The sequence below is a fragment of the Amblyomma maculatum genome, chromosome 2 (genome assembly GCF_055883805.1).
Source record: "Amblyomma maculatum isolate TAMU_Amacu chromosome 2, ASM5588380v1, whole genome shotgun sequence".
Taxonomy (NCBI): Eukaryota; Metazoa; Arthropoda; class Arachnida; order Ixodida; family Ixodidae; genus Amblyomma; species Amblyomma maculatum.
The window spans coordinates 206,284,364-206,302,870 of record NC_139345.1 but is presented as its reverse complement, the minus strand read 5'-3'; the positions used below and the strand labels follow the sequence as shown (position 1 = coordinate 206,302,870).

At 45.9% G+C, this 18,507-nt stretch overlaps 1 protein-coding gene across 2 annotated transcripts in view; it reads right to left on the bottom strand.

Moving 5' to 3' along the window:
- Positions 1–18,507, bottom strand: part of LOC146201115 (calpain-5-like) — a 96,252-nt gene that overhangs the window by 30,287 nt on the left and 47,458 nt on the right. For both annotated transcript variants that reach the window (XM_084595645.1, XM_084595646.1), the window contains exons 8-9: positions 12,544–12,724; positions 1,077–1,193 (exon numbers count right to left, since the gene is read on the bottom strand). In XM_084595645.1, coding sequence (XP_084451771.1) covers positions 1,077–1,193; positions 12,544–12,724 — 298 coding nt within the window. The remainder of the gene's footprint in view (positions 1–1,076; positions 1,194–12,543; positions 12,725–18,507) is intronic.

The window sequence follows — 18,507 nt, the reverse complement described above, 5'->3', positions numbered from 1 at the left end:
TGGTCTCCGGCGCCCATCTCTCTCGCGCTGAAGCTGTGCCCTGCGGCTGGTATTCCGATCCTGCTGTGCCCGAATTACTGCCAGCGCTAGACATTCTAATCAACTATTGAATCCACATTTCACTTGGTGGAGGTGCGGGGTAATTTTACCTGATGAACACCTGCATGATGGTTGTCTGCATCTGAGATGAAACCAAAATGAGAACACAATGCGTTTTCCCAGTTTCGTGAAGTGTTTTGTGCATACATTTGAGGAGGCCTTCTCAAAAGGGAAGGTCCCTTTTCCCAGAACAGCCCCGTCATGTTTAGAGGATGCTTCACTGCACAGTCCATGTGGTCAAGCATTGCCGTGGAGCACGCAGTGAGGTGAAACTGCTCCAAAGTCTAAATGTTTCAGTGTATTCAGTAATTTTCGCATATTCGATAATTGTGAACATTGTTTTTTGAATGTCAATCAAATAACAAACATATTTGATTCATATTCAAAATTTCGAATAATTGCAAACCCCTACCCATCAATCAAAAACCTACATCATGTAATTCGGCCACTGCAAGAACTGGCCTGTTGCAGGTTCACAAATGCCAGAGCACCTTCCGACTGTGCCATGTCATGTGATCTCGTGACTTCACACGCCCAACCTACCAATTGGTGCTTGGCCACATCACCATTTAACTCGGCTATCATGCCACATGCTTGTGACCTCACACACTCTGCCAACCAATCATCGCACTCAGTCATGTCACGTAACCTTGTAACATCAAACATCTCTACCAATCCGGGAATTTCACAACTCCACCAATTTTTCTTCTGCTTCCACTTCAGTCAAATTTACATTAGAAATTTTGGGACTGCAAAAATTCTTCAAGTTATGTTAAGGGATTCCAGAATTAACCGAGTCCCAATTACTGAGGTTCTACTGGACATCTCTTTCAGAAGACAGAAGCCTCTTCACCGACCTCCTATTGGTCACGCCTTATGGCTGACTCTCTGCCACCTAGTGCTATATAGCAGAGGCACATATGTGCTTGAAAGGTCTAAAGACCGCAATGACGATCCAGGAAGAAAGACCTTCTTACCCGCATGACATGCATGCCGATGGCGAAGTGCTCCGAGGGTCCCTCAGCACTTGCGCTGTCCTGGACCAGGTAGGCCAGCACCACCACTGCACTGTCATCCAGGACGTCGAGGCGGTACTGCAAGCAACACACCCGGAGAAGGAGGAAGATGGCTGCATCTAGCTGAACAACCTGATGGACAAATTGCCCTCCAGGACATGCCTCTACTTTGGTTCACTATTGTAGTGGACATTTCACCAAAGCCTGCCACTACTAATAGATAAAAATAGGCCATTTTTAGCTTACAGGAGCAGGAGTATTAAATTTTAGTTGTAATATCCGACACTGGAATGATGCGCAGGACATCATAAAACACAAACACCCATAAGGATTGTGCAATAAAGCGATAAATAAGTTATAACTGAACTTTTTTCGCTCGCGAGATTTTGCCTCTAACTGCCGGATGCTGAACGCGATGTCAGGCCTGTTGAGATCATGTGAGGCACATAAAAAGCATAGTATGGTTGCTCTTACAATTGTTTTTAATTCGTAGCAATTCTTAGAGAAGGTTGCTCAAGGGTTGCAATCGCAAAAAAATGAACAAGAAGTCATGAAAAAACTGCTGTGTAACCACTGCTATGACTGGAACTTGTCTGTGATGTAACTGCAAGCAGTTGCACACTGCTAGCGGTGCATCTCTTGTGTCAACTTGTTCTTGCTGTTTTTCAAAACCTCAATGTTATGAAGGTGAGCTGGGCATTTTTGTTTCTTGCATAAGTCCCAGACTTCTCCAATACTGTGGTGGAGTGTTTTCTTACCCTGTTGTTCACACATCTCCGGTCTGGCCAATGTACTTCTTCCACAGAACAGGGTAGTCTGATACACAACCCCTTGAATGCATTCAATATACCTCATTTGGTGTGCAGTTTTGCATCTTAACTTATTCTTTTTTCCATTCACCACACACACATACTTTACTTTGTTGGGAGCCATAGGAGTAATTAGAATGCCGTGTTTCTAACCAATCTTTATCAGGCTGTGGGTAAAGCCATGAACATAGGGACCATTTCTGTCTGCATCATGTGGCCATTCTCTCTCCTTCTTTGCTTCTCCTGCAGCACTAAGCTTTTTGCTGTGCTGCATAGTAAAATCATTGGAAATCCTGCTTCCAGAATCCTACCACTTTGGTGTAAGAAACGAGGTATTCTGAATGCAATCAAGAGATTGTGTATCAGATTCCCCTATTCGGTGAGTCATTGGTAATTGCCATTACATTGCCATTGCAAGTATTATCGTGAGCAAAAGTGGACAGACAACGGCTTTCACTGCCGGATTGGCAGCGAGGACTCACTACGGCACTGTTATCTCGCTCTGCGTGTATGTTGTCAGAGTTCTTAGCGTGACGCACAACTTTTCTCTCGCTCTCGGGCTGTCACTTATCATGAATGACAAACTTCCAGTGTGGCATTCAGCTACTCTGCTGTTGACGGTACCATCAAAGGGAGCGGCATCACAAGGTGTTCAGAAATAGCGCAGTCCCACATTAGTGAATTAAGAGGACGGTAAAGCTCTGTTGACTCACTAGACTCCGCAGAGGCAAAAACCATTTTAATTGCACTGACATTTCATGTTTTCTGCCCATGGCAGGAACTGTGATGCGTTTTAAACTTGATTAGCTGGCTCCACTGCACAATACTTTCCACTTTCAATCCCGCTAATACCTTAGTACAATCGGTGACTCAGAGCAAGCCTTCTTGCTCCATGAACCAGAAAGCGTATTCAGGGTGTCTACTAAACCCTTATAATCAAAATCCCTGACAAGTGAAGAGCCTCAAAATTGTAGCTGATGACGATAATGAGCATAGACGAATAATTCAAAACTGATCATATTCTGCAATTTACAATAGTGAAAAGGCTGTTATTAGTATTAATGGTTATTAGTATTAAGTAGTTAAGAACGCCAAAAGTTTAGAGAAAATTGAAAGTGTACTGATGCCAGTCAGCCTCAGGGCACGCGGCTGCCCACCCCACTCCAATATGGCTGCACGCGCGTTGGCAGCACAGCGCGCCGATCGCTTTCGCGCTGGCCGCTGCCGGTGCGGTTATTCATGCTTTTTGTTGCATACTACTCTCACGCAGCGCTTCCGCATATTTTATTAAGTGCCCCCCTTACATGCATATTTGTTCTTCTTTTGTGGCAGCTCTCAGCCATGCACTGGCGTCAAAGTAATATATCAATCTTTGCCTTGCTTGCGGCGCAGCAGCCATGTGCTAAACAGACCGCAAAAAAAAAAAAAAAAAAAAAAAGCATGAATAAAATACTTGCTGTGCACCAGCTTGAAATAAATATGCACTGCCGAATATATCGTTCCATTTTCCCCGACTTGGTGAAATTTTTGATGGTTTCCCTGACATTCCACCGATTTTTCCCAGTGTATAAAATTTCCCTGACGATTCCCTGTTTTCCCAGTTGCTAGATACCCTGGTATTTCAGATGAAGATTTGTATTAAGATCTTCATTCCTGAGGAACGGGTGATGCCCTGTACTGTATCGTTCGGTCACTGAGTTCCTCCAGATCGGAGGCACGGGAAAGTGTCGAGACCACGCGAGATGTGATGACCTGTTTGTCAGCGCCATAAAATGGCACGTGCCTGAATGCATCCGTACTAAAATTGCTAGCCTGCTCACCAACTTGTTCTGTAAGACACAAAGTTTTGTATATGCAAGATGCGAAAAGCCGCTTTTTTTTTTTTGCTGTGTTTTTGCTGGTGGCGCAAGAGAGTTAGAGCGTCTTTACTGTTTTATAAATTGATGTAGCGTGAGCCACTGTCGCGGCAAATCTGATTAATGTGTCAGAAATGGGGGGACGCGGGTTTCGAAAGTTGAAAAATTGCGAAAAAGTCGGCTTTTCAAAAAGTACATATCTCGGCTGTATATGTTATAAACTACCTTTTCTATGATTATGAACACCTAATTCATCGTGGAACTGCTTTAAATTAAATATACAACTGGGCGCGGCAGCCCCAGAGTCGCGAGCGAACGGCAAAAGTACCCAAACTTCGCGCGCGCCATTTTTCTGCTGCTGAACAGAGCGCCGCCATCTTGGTCTTGTTTTGTTTGTGAATGCTTGCCCTTCGCCATGACTGACTGAGTGATTCTTAAATTTAGGGGTGGACGCATTCTAGGGGGGGGGGGGGAGCGAAGAGTGGGGTGCTTTGCCCCCCTATTGCCTCCTCATGAGAGGGACACTGATGGGGGGCTATGCCTGGGGAAGGGATATGATAATAAAAAAAAAAATAATAAAATAAAAAATAATAATAAGATAGAGGGAGGGAGGCGGGTCTGTTTGTGGCAGGGGGCACCTGGGCCTTCGCCGACGGCGTCCACGGCGTAGCAGAAGCATGGCTCACTTGTGACTGGGGGCCTCACAGGGATTGTTGAGCTTCCCGCGTCTCGAATTCGGGCTGTGATTGGACAAAGCGCGCTCCGTGAGAATGCGGGAGATCGCGCGACTGCTATTGGTTGATGCGCACGCTGACGCGTGGCCCCTTCCACGGTGCGTCGTCTGCTCCGGCTTCCTACTGAGCTGGCGTTCTTTGTGCGCTCGCTGAATCGCTTCACGTCTCACCATTTCTGAGATCGCCGTGGTCATCGCTCGTTACTGATTCTGGTGACGTGTTTTGAACGGTTTTGTGCACCTTGTGGATTGTCGCACGGTCGGCCACGATGCGCGCTAATAAGTTCAAAACACTGTATAGACCTTTTTAGTTTCGATGCCTGGGTGCAGCCATCTTAGTTTGATGGTGGTGCCCCGTATGAGCCAAAAGTCTGTTCCGGCTCCTCTTGACGCCATCTTGGGCTGTGCTGTTCATGTTGACGCTGCGGTGCGGTAGTTTAAAAGTGCTGTTTCGCGGTGCTCGTGAAAGCTATCCGACATTTTGGTGCTATTTGTGCTTTGTTTGAGCGCGCGAGCAAACCGCATACCATCCGTTTGGCATGGCGGCAGCTGTTGGAAACATCACTAGCGGCCGGGGTGACTGTGAAGGACTGCGCTCCACTTCCGCAGTGAGGGTGTATCTGTTGTATCTTTCACGATCCATGTATTTTCAATTATATTTTATAATCGCAATGGTAACTGTACACACAAACACACAGCGAATGAATCGTACGGGCAGCTACCGAACGCGGAATATTACGAATATTTCGGAATATTACGAAAGACGCTTTCCAGTTATCGCCGCATTAATTTAACGTGAAGTGATGCGACCCATTTCGATATACGACCGAGCTGCCCTGCTTCAACGGTGTATACTTTCAAGACGAGCACATGAAAGAAGTAGTGTCTAAAGTACCATCCGTCGACGTTTTTATGCAGTCTTGGTGTTCGTCCTGCGGCGCAACAACATCGTATATCCCCATCCCGTACGTCGTAGCAGCATCATTTGTACAACGTATTGTTAAGCAAAACGTCGAAAAACGTGCACTCCCAGCCACACCATGAACAAAGACGACAAATTCGCAGCACATACAGCAGTGCTTACGAAAACGGCGCCGTCCGCTGGCACGGCGGACTACGGCGCTCCCGTCAAGCGCTACTCCCTAGTCATCGCTAGGCCTAAATTGTTTCGCATCGAATGAACATCCGACGGCGCTTTGTAATTGCTCAGCGCTAGAGTAAATGGTCTCTCATGGAACTGCCTTACTGCCGATCCCATAGTATCAGTAAAAGAAAGATGTAAATTTCGGCGACACTTTAGCAATGGAGCCAGCACGCCGCACCAGCGGCTATGTGTTACGTAATTTATTTGTATTGCAATTATCAATAACACGGTATGGGTCAGAAATCCCCAAGAAATATTTTTTTGCGGTTGGCTTATTGTTTAAATGAGGAACAGATTTTAGCAGGCTCTTGCGCTGGCGGAAGAGATCCACCGTATCGTTGGCGCAGAGAGCTTGGAGGAGGCACGGCCTGCCCGGCGTGCGTGGTTAGTACGGCGGAAAAAGTGAAATGGGCATCATATTCGTTAGTTCGTCATTGGTACTAAGTCTATCTGTCTTACATAAAATGTTCATAGGCGAAATAAATCAGGATAGACTGGAAAGGGGTGAAGCAGAAACATATCACAGCCGAACACGAACCGTCGATGCATGCTTCCCGCATACGCTCTCAGCAATCATCTTGCAATTTTTTTATTGTTTGTGCAGTCCAGGATCATGCATTGCTGTCCCGATGACATTACCACTAAAATGGGCGCTAATAAAGGTCTTTAAGTCTCTCAAATGACAATATACCAAGGTGCAAGGCCGCACTGCTATGCATGAAGCGTGCGAATGCACAGCCCACTAGGTACTGGCAACAATGGGCTGGCGCAAGGAATCTGGTTAGAGAGTATTTTCCTCCTCTCCTGCTTGCTCTCGGTAAAACGGTCTATACGTCGTCGTTCTGTGAATGCTGTCCGAATCACGAAGTTAGCGAAGCGCGTTGCCAACGGTCTCGGAGACTCTTCTATCAGTGCTGCCTCTGCTACACCACTACTAGACCGACTGCTCTACCACTTCCAACTGCGTATCTTTCGCGCCAACGTAAGGAGACGGCGTTTGAAGCGTGCCTGTTGTACCGACCATATCAACCTCGGCAATCTGAGCCTCCCGTATCGCATCTGTCATCGCAAGCAATAACGCGTCGTCAGCGTCGTCCACTGTTTGCATGGAAATGCACTTTCCGAGGGAATTGGGGAGGTGGAGGCACAACGTGCTGCAGTGAAAAAACAAACTTTAGACTTGAAAATGCTGTTTTAAACTTCAAGGGCCGTTTTCTCAGAATGAATTTTTTTCATGGTATGCTTGCTTATTCTCGCAGTATCTCTGGAACCGCTAATCGTATTCCCACCTGGTTTTTTTATTGTGTGCCTGAATAAATTTCCGAGGGCAAGAAAAGCTCACTTTTTCAAAATATTGATTCTGGAAGTAATAATAAACAATCAAAATTAGGCTAATGCAAGCCCAATTAGTGGTGCTAACCTCAATGCAGTGCTACAATTTTTCAGCATGGAAATTGAAAAAAGGGCTCTGTCTTGCCCTGTGGTACCTATTCAGGAACCTTCATAATGAATTTCATCGTGCCAACACATTTTGCAAGTTCTCCAGGCATGGTACAAGAAACCCATGTGAACCATTCTGATATACTTCTATAACTTGAGTACCAATGAGCGCAGCTCCATGAAGCTATGCAGTTATTCAAATGGCTGTGCCATGAGTCTACCCTAAAAATTTCATTCAATTATCTCAAGAAACAAAAAAGTTGGTATTCAAAGGTAGCCTCCCCCCTTAAAGCAAAGCGAAAGGGAACAGTTGCCCCTTGCTACTTCTGTATCCATAATTCCGTGTGATATAAACGCGTGTGTGAACAAGTCAGCGTCTATAAGAACACACTGCGCATTCAGGCACGCGCAGTTATATCGTGCAACAACTGTCAGTCACCTTTTGTGTCGTCACTGCACTTTTCCATGCTGGAAGAACTCGATGACCGAAAGATATGGTACAAAATATATCACGGCGCCACAGTAGCCAATCAGATACTCGGGATCTTAATTCACAACATCATCTGAAGTGTGCTCTACGGTTCTTCGAATAGAATAAGCTACTACTCCTTTAAATGGGGTTATCAATGACATTCAAGCCACATGACACATGTTAGCAGTATAACTTTCCTACAGCATGCTACATAATTATGTTACAGTCTATATAATGAAATGACAGCGAGATTAATGCTTTTTTTTTTATCACTTAGCGTATCCCAGCAATTTCTTTTCGAGTGACGTAGACTACATGATCCTGCCACCGTCAGCGTTTCTTTCAGTTGAAGATTTCAAGCTCAATGGGATCATCATAGTCTTCATGGTAGGAGAAGTGCAGACTTTCATGCCATCTCTTAGAGTCATACTCGTGATTTTAGGAGGCTGCCATGTTTCAAAAAGAAGGGGTGGGGTCGGGGTTGTTCAATTTTTCAAGGCTTCGAGTATGGAAACGGTGACGCCTCTGATGCTGACGGACATTATTATTCGACCTGGCATTAATAAAACTATCGCTTTAAAATAAACTGCTATTCCTTCTATGGGGAGAAAAGTGCGGGGTCAAGTCAGGGGAGGTAGCACAATCGTCCGCTTCCTTCACTAATGCTGGACATCGCTAATCCAGAACAGCTGGTGTTATTCTATGAACACCTTACGAAGTGCGCTGCCCTTTGACGTGACCGCCAGCAACAGAGTAATTAAATTCCGCGCTAGAAATCTTTCCGTCACGATAAGCGACAGCCAGCCCGAGAGCAAGGGAAAGGTTGTGCGTCACGCCTGCAATCTCTCAGTGAGTGAGCAGCCTGAGATATCAGCGCCGCGGTGCATACCCGCAGCTGCTCCTGCCGCCGAAGCCATGGTCTCTCCACTTTTGCGCACGATAGTACATACATTGGCCACACTAGGAGACGTGTGAATGACAGGATCAGAGAACACACCACCACAACATCGCAGAAGTCTGGCACCAACCATGCGGTGCACTGCAAAGAGTGTAAGAGATGAAAAAGATGAAAGTTCCCAGCTGACCTTCATAATGTTGAAGTTTTAAAAAAGAATAAGGACAACGAATTCGCAGTGAGGGGGAGGGCAGAAGAGTTCAGGATCTCGCTACAGAATGGATATTTAGCTCTAACTGAGGATTACGACATTAGCCTAGAAGCAATGAACAATAATTTCAGAGATTACATTACTGAGTGCACTGCAGAAGCAGGCGGTAGGATAGTTAGAGAGGATACCGGTAAGCTGTCTAAGGAGACGAAAGATTTGATTAAGAAACGCCAAAGTATGAAAGTTTCAAAACCTTGGAAGAGATATCAAAGCTAATCAATAGGCGCAATGTGGCCGATATAAGGAAGTATAACATGGAGAAAATTGAGCATGCTGTAAAGAACGGGGGAAGCGTAAAAGCGGTGAAGAAGAAATTGGGCATAGGGAAAAATCAGATGTATGCGCTAAGGGACAAGGCAGGCAATGTCATCACGAATATGGACTAGATAGTCAAAGTAGCCAAGGAGTTCTATACTGATCTCTACAGCAGCCAACAAAGTCACGACAATAATGAGATTGGCGGTAGGGAAATGCAGTCATACGTTCCACCTGTGACGAAGTACGAAGTTAGGAAAGCATTAGAAAGTATGAAAAGGGGAAAGCAGCTGGAGGGGATCAGGTAAGTATAGATTTGTTGAAGGGCGCGGGGGGAAATCGTGCTAGAAAAACTGGCCACCCTGTACACGCAATGTCTGGTGTCATCGACGATACCGGAACCATGGAAGAACGCAAACAGTATCTTAATTCATAAGAAAGGGGACACGAAGAACTTGAAAAATTACAGACCAATTAGCTTACTTTCTATTATAAGGTATTTACCAAAGTAATCGCTAATAGAATCAGGGCAACTTTAGACTGCAACCAAGCAAAAGATCAAGCAGGTTTTCGGAAAGGATACTCTACTATCGATCATATCCATACCATCAACCAGGTGATAGAAAAATGCTCGGAATATAACCACCCTTATACATAGCATTCATTGATTATGAAAAGGCATTTGACTCAGTAGAAACCTCAGCGGTCATACAGGCATTGCGAAATGAGGGTGTCGATGAGCATACGTGAAAGTGCTGGAAGATGGTGCACAGCAACCATAGTTCTGCATAAGAAAAGTAACAAAATTCCTTTAAAGAAAGGTGTTAAGCAAGGAGACATGATCTCCCCAGTACTATTCACAGCTTGCTTAGAAGAGGCATTCAGAGACTTGGAATGGGAGCAGTAAGGGATAAGAGTAGATGGAGAATCTCTCAGTAATCTGCGATTTGCTGATGACATTATTGCTAAGTAACTCAGGGGATGAATTGCAAAGAATGATTGATGACCTAGACAGGAAAAGTAAAAAAGTAGGCTTGAAAATCAATATGCAGAAGACTAAGGTAATGTTCAATAGCCTCGGGAAGGAACAGCAGTTTACGTTAGGTAGTGAAGCACTGGAAGTAGTAGGCGAATATATCTACAGTCGACGACTGAATTTTCGGACACCCAATTTTTCGGACATGCTTGATTATTCAGAATTTTTCCCAGCCCCAGGACATACCTTATAAAGTCAATGTATTACGTGGCTCAAAATTTCGGACACTCGGAGGGCTATTCGATTTTTCAGACATTCCAAGCCTCAGCCGGGCCAACTGCCACACATTCTGAGCGGTGTCGCCGACATCTTGTTTGTTTACTTGTTAGAAGGCGCTGACTTGTTCCTTCCATAGCCTCGAAACTGGTGCCGGCCTTGCATGCCGCTCCTCAGCTAAACTGATGCCGGATCAAGACTATATTATTTGCCTAGCAGCTTCCGCTTCTGGAATAATGTTGCTGCTTGCTGCCGGAGTGCTTTTTTTTTTCTTTTAGCTTGATTACTTCGATTGCCTGTTCCTCTCTGTGTTTGCCGTGCATCTCACGTGCGTTGCCGAGCATAGCGAATAGGCCTAGCCGTGGTCGTGCTGATGCGAGAACTATGTTCTGTTGCTACTGTGGCTCGCATTTAATTGAATCGGCTTCAGTTCTTTAAGAAGCTGTTTACGGATTTCATAGGAAGCTTTTTTTTTTTTTTTTTTCGTGCAACGCGGCAGCGAGAAGGCACTCAACGGAGTCAGTGTTGTGATCCAGTGGTTGGTGGTGGTGGTGTGCCTCGACAGTGGGAATACCTACTGTGTCGATTTGCTTAGGGCACTTAGTATGCTCTCCGATGCGTAAAAGTCGGTGGCACCCACAATGCTGCGCAATCGCTTCCGCCACGTGGGATTTGTGCTGAATGACGAGTCGGCTGCCTTGGACGAGGAGAGCGTCATAGATTAGCTGTCAGGCAGTGAGACCTTCGCACTGCAGGTGTCGAAATTCCATAAACCGCCTCGTTTTCAGAGTTCACAGACGTGGACCTCGAGTTGGAACTGTGTGCCAGGCTCACAGATGCAGAAATTATTCTCCAAGTGCTTGCGGAGTCTGAGAGCGATGACGTCGATGACTCACCTGCAGCAGCGCAACCGACGCAAGCTGAGCTGATGCAAGCGGTCGCAACCCTTTCGTCGGCTTACGGTGGTACTACAACTCTCGTCGAAATTCAGGTGATCCTGTTAGCATGGAAGCGAGAAAACCATTGGTGACTTTTCCTGGCCTTAAAGTCAATGATAGGCAATAAATTGAGCTTTTTTGGTGCACATTTGTTTTTTCGGACTACCCAATTTTTCGAACATTTTTAGCGGTCTATTGAGAGTCCGAAAAATCGGTCGTCGACTGTGTTTAGGAGATGTAGTAACCGCAGATCTGGACCATGAAAAGGAAATACGAAGGAGAATAAGACTGGGGTGGAGCGCATTTTGCAAGCACTCCCAGATTATGACTAGCAGCTTACCGGTATCGCTCAAGAGAAAAGTATACAACAGTTGCATCTTACCTGTACTTACCTATGGGGCTGAAACGTGGAAGCTAACAAAGAGGGTTCTACTTAAGTTGAAGACAACGCAGAGGGCTATGGAAAGATAAATGATAGGGATAATATTAAGAGATAGGAAGCGTGCAGAGTGGGTCAGAGAAATAACACAAGTCACTGACATTCTAATGAAAATCATGGAGAAGAAATGGGCATGGGCAGTACATGTAGTGCGAAGAGAGGATAACCGATGGTCGCTTAGGGTAACAAACTGGATTCCAAGGGAAGGAAAGCGTAGCAGGGGGCGGCAGAAAATTAGGTGGGCCAATGAGGTTAACAAGTTCGCAGGGGTCAAGTGGATGCAGCTCGCACAGGACCGGGTTAATTGTAGGAATATGGGAGAGGCCTTCGCCCTGTAGTGGGTATAGTCAGGCTGATGATGAAACGAAGAGATTATGGAAGCCTCAGCGATCACTGTGGCGGGTGAACAATATGCTGTTGATACGCCTTCCGTTTCCTTACTGAAGAATGAGATGGAATTCCTAGCTTGCCAGCAGGACAGCGAAATAAGAGGGTGTGCAGGCGTGAATAATTAGTTGTCAGTGCAGCATCGTCCTTGTCTATGTGTGCGTGCCTCTCTGTGTGCACAGTTGTCTGTTCAGCTGCGTTTCTTATCCTGCTTGCTGACCAACTAGCTCAACATTCCACTGCATTATTGTTCTGACTCCATGGGAAGTATTTTGTGCCAGTGCATGCAAACTGCACCATCTTCTCGTTCATTACACTCCACATCTGCTGTTCAATTCCCCCTTCACACTCGATGTAAATGTGCAGCAAAGGCACAGATGAAGTGCCATCCTGTAATACTTCTTTATCCCTGTGTTTTCTGCAGTCTTGTTATTGATGAGCTAAAAACAACCTCAGGGAACCAAATTTAGCAGGCTGTATTATCCAGACTAGGCGGACTTCAATACCAAAAAGGAGATGATGATGATGATGACCCACCTGTGGGTTTTGGAGAAAGCTTGAGTGGTTATTGATGCAGCCACCAGCTCGATCCAGTGCACTGCCTCGTTCACCAGTGGTCCACTCGCCCAGGAAACTCTCCTCGCGCCAGCCACCGCGACCCGGCAGGTGGCAAACGCAAGTGTCTGTGAAGGCCGACGCAAAGTCCTCGAAGCTGATCCTGCAGGGGCAAAGAAGGGTGAGTTTCCAAACTCTGCTACACTGGCCGACTAAGCGGGGCTGACATCGGCCACCTGGTGCATGCCGTACAGAGATGGGAGCCAAACGTGCTCTTGATTGCAGCTCTGCTCCCTGCTGAGCACAAACGCAAGATGTGTAGGTGTGAAAGTATTTGAAATTTTTTAATATTTGACCAAATAATAGAATATTCTAAATTAATTCGAGCCAAACTTTTGACTTTAGATGCTCTGAAGTATTCAACATGAGTGAACAGCACCAACCCGCAGAGCGCTTGCTTTAGATGTTTTCAATGTTATGCCAAATGTTCCATAACAACAGCGCGACAGACGGGACTGTTGTTATGGATCACCGTGCACACCAACTCGCCCAACAACTGGTAATGCCAAATGTGGCAGCACCATGGATGTAGCATCAACAGTGGACAAGACATGCAAAAGCAAGCCATTAATCTAGAAGCGTGCTCTTGAGCCATGTCCCAGTGATTGAATATGGTCGTACTGGCCACTCTCTAGTTGAGATGCACTCCCTGCCATGCAGTGATCATGCTGTAGACTATGGTTTGGTTTGGTTAATGGGGTATAACGTCCCAAAGCGACTCCGGCTATGAGATATGCAGTAATGGAGGGCTCTGGAAATTTCAACCACCCAGCGTTCTTTAATGGACACTGACCTCGCAGAGTAGATGGATACCTTGTTTTTTGCCTCCACCGAAAAGTGGCAGCTGCGGCCAAGATTCGATCACGCATCTTTCGGCACAGCAGTCAAACGCCCTAATCACTGTGGCCCCGCGGCTAGGTGTTGTGTAACTATGACCAACACACCTGCGGCTGGCAATCCTACATGGACATACAAGGTCTCTTCAATTTGGCTCGTACTGGCTACACTTGTTCTCAAATGAGTGCAGCCGCATGGTGATGAAACACCAGTTCAGTTAGTGCAGGTGGACCCAGGACAACATGATCACGACTCTTTTCAAAGCTGTGGTAGATGCATTTTGAAAGCGAAAATGACTACTGCAACACTGACGTTGACTGCAAAAGATGAGTGCACTAGAGCTGGCCATGCTTTGGTGCATGTGAAGGTGCCACTCATGTGCTGAGCACGAGCTAGCACGTTTTGAGCAGGTACCATGAGAAGTCTATGTCAGACTCTCTAGCAAGATATTTGACTTGTTCAGTGTCAAATTCAAGGTTTATGGGCCTTCTACACAAAATATATTGTAAGGGCATCAAAAAATATCTACTAAGGAGACACGCCTTACTGCGTGAGTGTACATCGACATGCAGACTCCGAAGTACTCCATAGGTGATAAATTCAATGTCACAGAGTCGTCTAGTTGAGCAATCTCTGGCCATCCACTCCTTTCCCACAATCAGTGGCGAAGACATGCGCTGGCTAAGTTGTGCGCAATTGACTAGCATCAACTTTCAGTTCGCGGTTGGCTAAACAAAAAAGAAAGGGGGACCTGGGACAATGAGACGAGGGTATAGTCGTCAAACATAGCCAAAATTCTAACAGATACCCCTTCTGATCGGCAAATGCAGGTTTAACTTCCAGCATGCAACTTCACTGCCTAATAAATATAACAATTCAAGTCTACCAGGGATGAATCAGACTGGTTCCAGAGGAGACTAACGTCTATTTCGACACCCTGTGGACTGATACACAGCGTTGTCTGCTCTGCGCTGGGTGGCCGTGCTGCACTTTCCAATACTGCCTCTCGAGTGAGTGCACGAGCACTGTCCTCCGTGAGCTGTGTTTTCATGTGCAAAAGGTCCGTTATTAATGTGAAAATCGCAACACACTTCCACCACCATTTACTTTCTTCATGCTCATGGATAATCCCCGACGTCACACTGCTGACCGAATGGCATGCATGTAGCAGTCGAGTCGCAGCTGCATCAGTGTGGCTCACAACAGCTGCCAATGCATTTGTGAACTCTTGCGATGCGACTCAAGTCGATTCTAAATTGCAGGGACAATTTAGGTGCCGTAACAAGTGTGAGGTTGAATGTATATTTAGGGGAAACCCCCAAGGTGAAGTAGATTTCTAATCGGGGAGTAATTACACATTGACATCCACTCAAGTGCAGCCATATGGCTACAAAGGAAAGCTATACAGCTTTCTCAAAAACTTTGTAGTTAAGGAAAAATTCATCCTGGTGAAGGTGTCCTAACCAGAAAGTGTCGCTTGAAAGGCTTTCGATAGCTGGCCGCAAGTTCAGGTGAAATAAAAATTTTGTAATTTCTCAGAAGGCTGAAACACTGATCAGTACCAAGTGTAGCGATGCACAAGCCAGTGCCTTCTTTAAGATGGCCATCCAAAATTAGTGCGTCAACCTATCTGCAATGTTTAATGTAGTTCTGGCCGAGGGCGGACAGTTCGTGTTCTGCGCCAGTGTTCATCTCTGTCAGTGTGCATGGAGACTCATGCATAAAAACAGTTAATTTACTATAAAAAACCCGCATATAATACCAGGTCTTTTCTTAATTTTACCGTAACAGATTACTGCCTCATATTATATGCGGATACAAACAAATTTCAATCTAAATTCACAGTTCCAGCCTTGATATTAATTAGCACCATCAACATCAGGCTTTCAGCCAGAGCAGGCACTATTTCTGATGGCGTCGACTACCTGTTTCAATGGTTTCAGTTTCACCATGCTGACCTCGCGATCCTCACGACCACGAAGCCCACGATGCAAACACGACTGTAAGAAAGTCGATCACACCTTGCACGATGTAGGGAGGTGAAAGGATCACTCGGGACATTGCATGGGTCTCTCCAACCATGCTGGAGTACGTCTGCATGCTTTCGAGAAATGCACGATACTGAACGCGTTTAGAGGCACCGAAAAAGAGTTTCTATTAAAATATGTCTCCAGTACGGGATTCCAGCAGACAATATGCGCACCGGATGACGATCGCGAAACCCCTGACACAGATACTGACACAGACGCGAGCGCTACGCATATGGCTGGCCGCTCATGCGCGCTGCCATCCCGCATCCAAGCTGGAAGCGGCCCACTAGTTTTAGAACAACCGGAGGACAATGTAGCGCCCGAGATGAGTGTGGGCTGCTTTTCTCAAGGTACGGGAACTTCTCCGATAAAGCATGTCGGTGCACAAGGGGGGCAAATGAGAACTGGCACATGAAGGTTCATGGCACTATCTGACGCCTGTTGTGGGGTGGCGTGGAACGCAAAAATGCAGAGCGGTTCCACGAAGTACAGCGCAAATAAATACTTTGGAGATCTTTTTTTGCTTACATTATATGCGGGTGAAAACTTTTCACTTTTGCTATCCCGAAATTGCATCTTTCATTATATATGCGGGTTCATTTTATATGCGGATTTTTATGGTATAAGCAGATTGCTTGCACTAATGGAAATTTAAAATGCTTGCATTGGCATGGTCTGCCATGCTGGTGGCTACTTTCGTGGGTGGGCAGCGTACAGCATGAAAACACACTTCTGGTAACCTTTGGGCTGTCTGTCATGCTGAAATCCGTAACTTCAGGACCATTGACAGTTCGGTTAGTTAGGTGGGCCATAAATGAGTACGGAAAGCAAGAATGTGCACTGTTTTGTCCCCTATGTTACCTGTCACAAGGGTTCTCAAACCTTTTTGCCTCAAGGAACCACATCAACCATCAATAAGTGCCAAGGAACCTTCCCTCATCGGAATCACTTGTCACAATCGCCACAATCAAGCGATGCCATAGTGCATAAACTTTCTTTTTTTCTACCTTTTTGTTCTCTTTTGCAAGTATTTCTTGCTCTCCTTGCTTTTGGCAGAAAGCTTTTCATTAAATTTCCACCTTTCACTCATGCTCAGACCTCCAATTCCAAAAAAGAAAACAGAAAACTGTAGTTACAAGACCTGCTTTCCACCTCCTTCGGTCAAGCATGCGAATCAGACTGAGCTGTGCACAAAATCACGAGATGAACTGCTACGCTTTGACAGGCTAATCAAGTGCGCTTTGCTCCGGCAGTGGTGCACAGAGGCATTTCTAGAGCACAGCTCTTAGGCATCCGCTGCTGGCTTGAGTGACGTCACCATTGCCGGCAGTGCAACTGGTGGGTGCAATGGGTGGCTCCCTGAGCTACCATATCAGTTTTTTCTGAGACGCAATATTCTGCTTGGTTTCCCGCTACCCGCCATATTAACCCAAACCACTCTAACCACTTGCTGTTTTTGTCATATCCTGCTTTGCATCTTTTTTTAATTTTGTTCTCATTTTGCCAGCGCCCTTCACTGGCTTGTACCATGCTCAATGCTGTCTATGCTTAGCCGGGCTACAAATCCTGTGACAGGGCCAATTCCTGGATGCAAGAAACAGAATAAAAATAGATTTGTTGACTGCACTGAGGGTGTGGTTTACGAGATTCCGCTATCATGTGGGAAGATGTATGTGGGGGGAACTGAACGGTGCCTGAATGACAGGTTAAGAGAGCATAACAGGGATTTGGCTAATTCTAAAGACCAAAACCTGCCGCTTTACTGCATCAAATGCACAAAGGAGCATGAAATAGAATGCAAACCTCTGTTTGATAAGTGCAGGACTTACAAGACAAATAAAGACCGCTCCACAAGAGAGATAGTTGGAGCGAAAAGAATCTTGGAACTTTGTGACCGGTGCATTAGCTCTACTTCTCAGGCGTTATCTGACAAAGAGCTGGCATTATTGGCAAGGTGGAAAAAAGATAATTAGCTCGTTTACAACATGGGAATTGCGCATTCATTCTGCCACGCATCAAGCTATGTATATATACTTGTGAATTTCCGAAAATAAAATCAGTTGTCAGCTCTCTGTGCGTGTGTCCTCTATTTTCGTTCTCGTCCTTCACGCTGTTTAAAAATCCTAGGGGCACTTCGAACCACTAAACTGTGGTGAAGCAAAAGCCTCTATTGCACGGTGGTCCGAAGCTCTCCACAACCCACAACCCCCCCCCCTCCCCAGCAACTCTTTCTCTCTTCTTTCACTCCCACCTTCCTCTTTTTCCTTACCACACAGTTAAGGTGTCCGCGAAGAATTGTGACAGATACTAAGCCTTTTCTTTCCTGTAAACCAATTTGAAACGCCGCTGATGCCTGCTGTACTGCATCTCCTTCTGTATGCTGTGTGGTGTGGCGTTCGAGGGAGTGCCAAATGAAAGGTGCCGCACGGATGCCTGAATCAGATGCCCGGCGGAGTCACCTTCGTATATGCGTGAACCGCCTGGTGATGTCATGACAAGTCGTGATGTCATGGTTGTATGTGACGTCAGTTCTGGTTATTAGACATGAATGGAGACGACTTCCAGTGAATGTGACTTCACACTGTTCCCGTAGCTATATCGATGTTCGTGCTATTTCTGATGCAATTTTGACATTTCTTTATGTAATTAATTAATCTACAGTCGTGAAACTTTGCTTCTAGGCCCATTTTTTCCTCTTCTATCTGATACAACCACTCCTTCTCTCCTATCTTTATTAGTTCCCACTTAACGAAAGTGTTACGGATGGAAACGATCATGGCCGCGAGCATGAGCCATTAAAGGCTTTCACTTTAAAATTTCATTGTAGGGCAGAAGATCCTGATTGGCCTCGGCCAATCTTCCGTGGTACTTGCCACCTGCCAGCCTTGGCATGCTGTAACAGAGTGAAGCGCTACCAAGCAGCCACTTGCCAAGTGGCAAAAAGGGAAGTTGGAAATCCCCTCCCCACATTCAGGGAGAGAGAGGGGCAGTGAATGGCTTATTGGCTCTGAAGGTATGG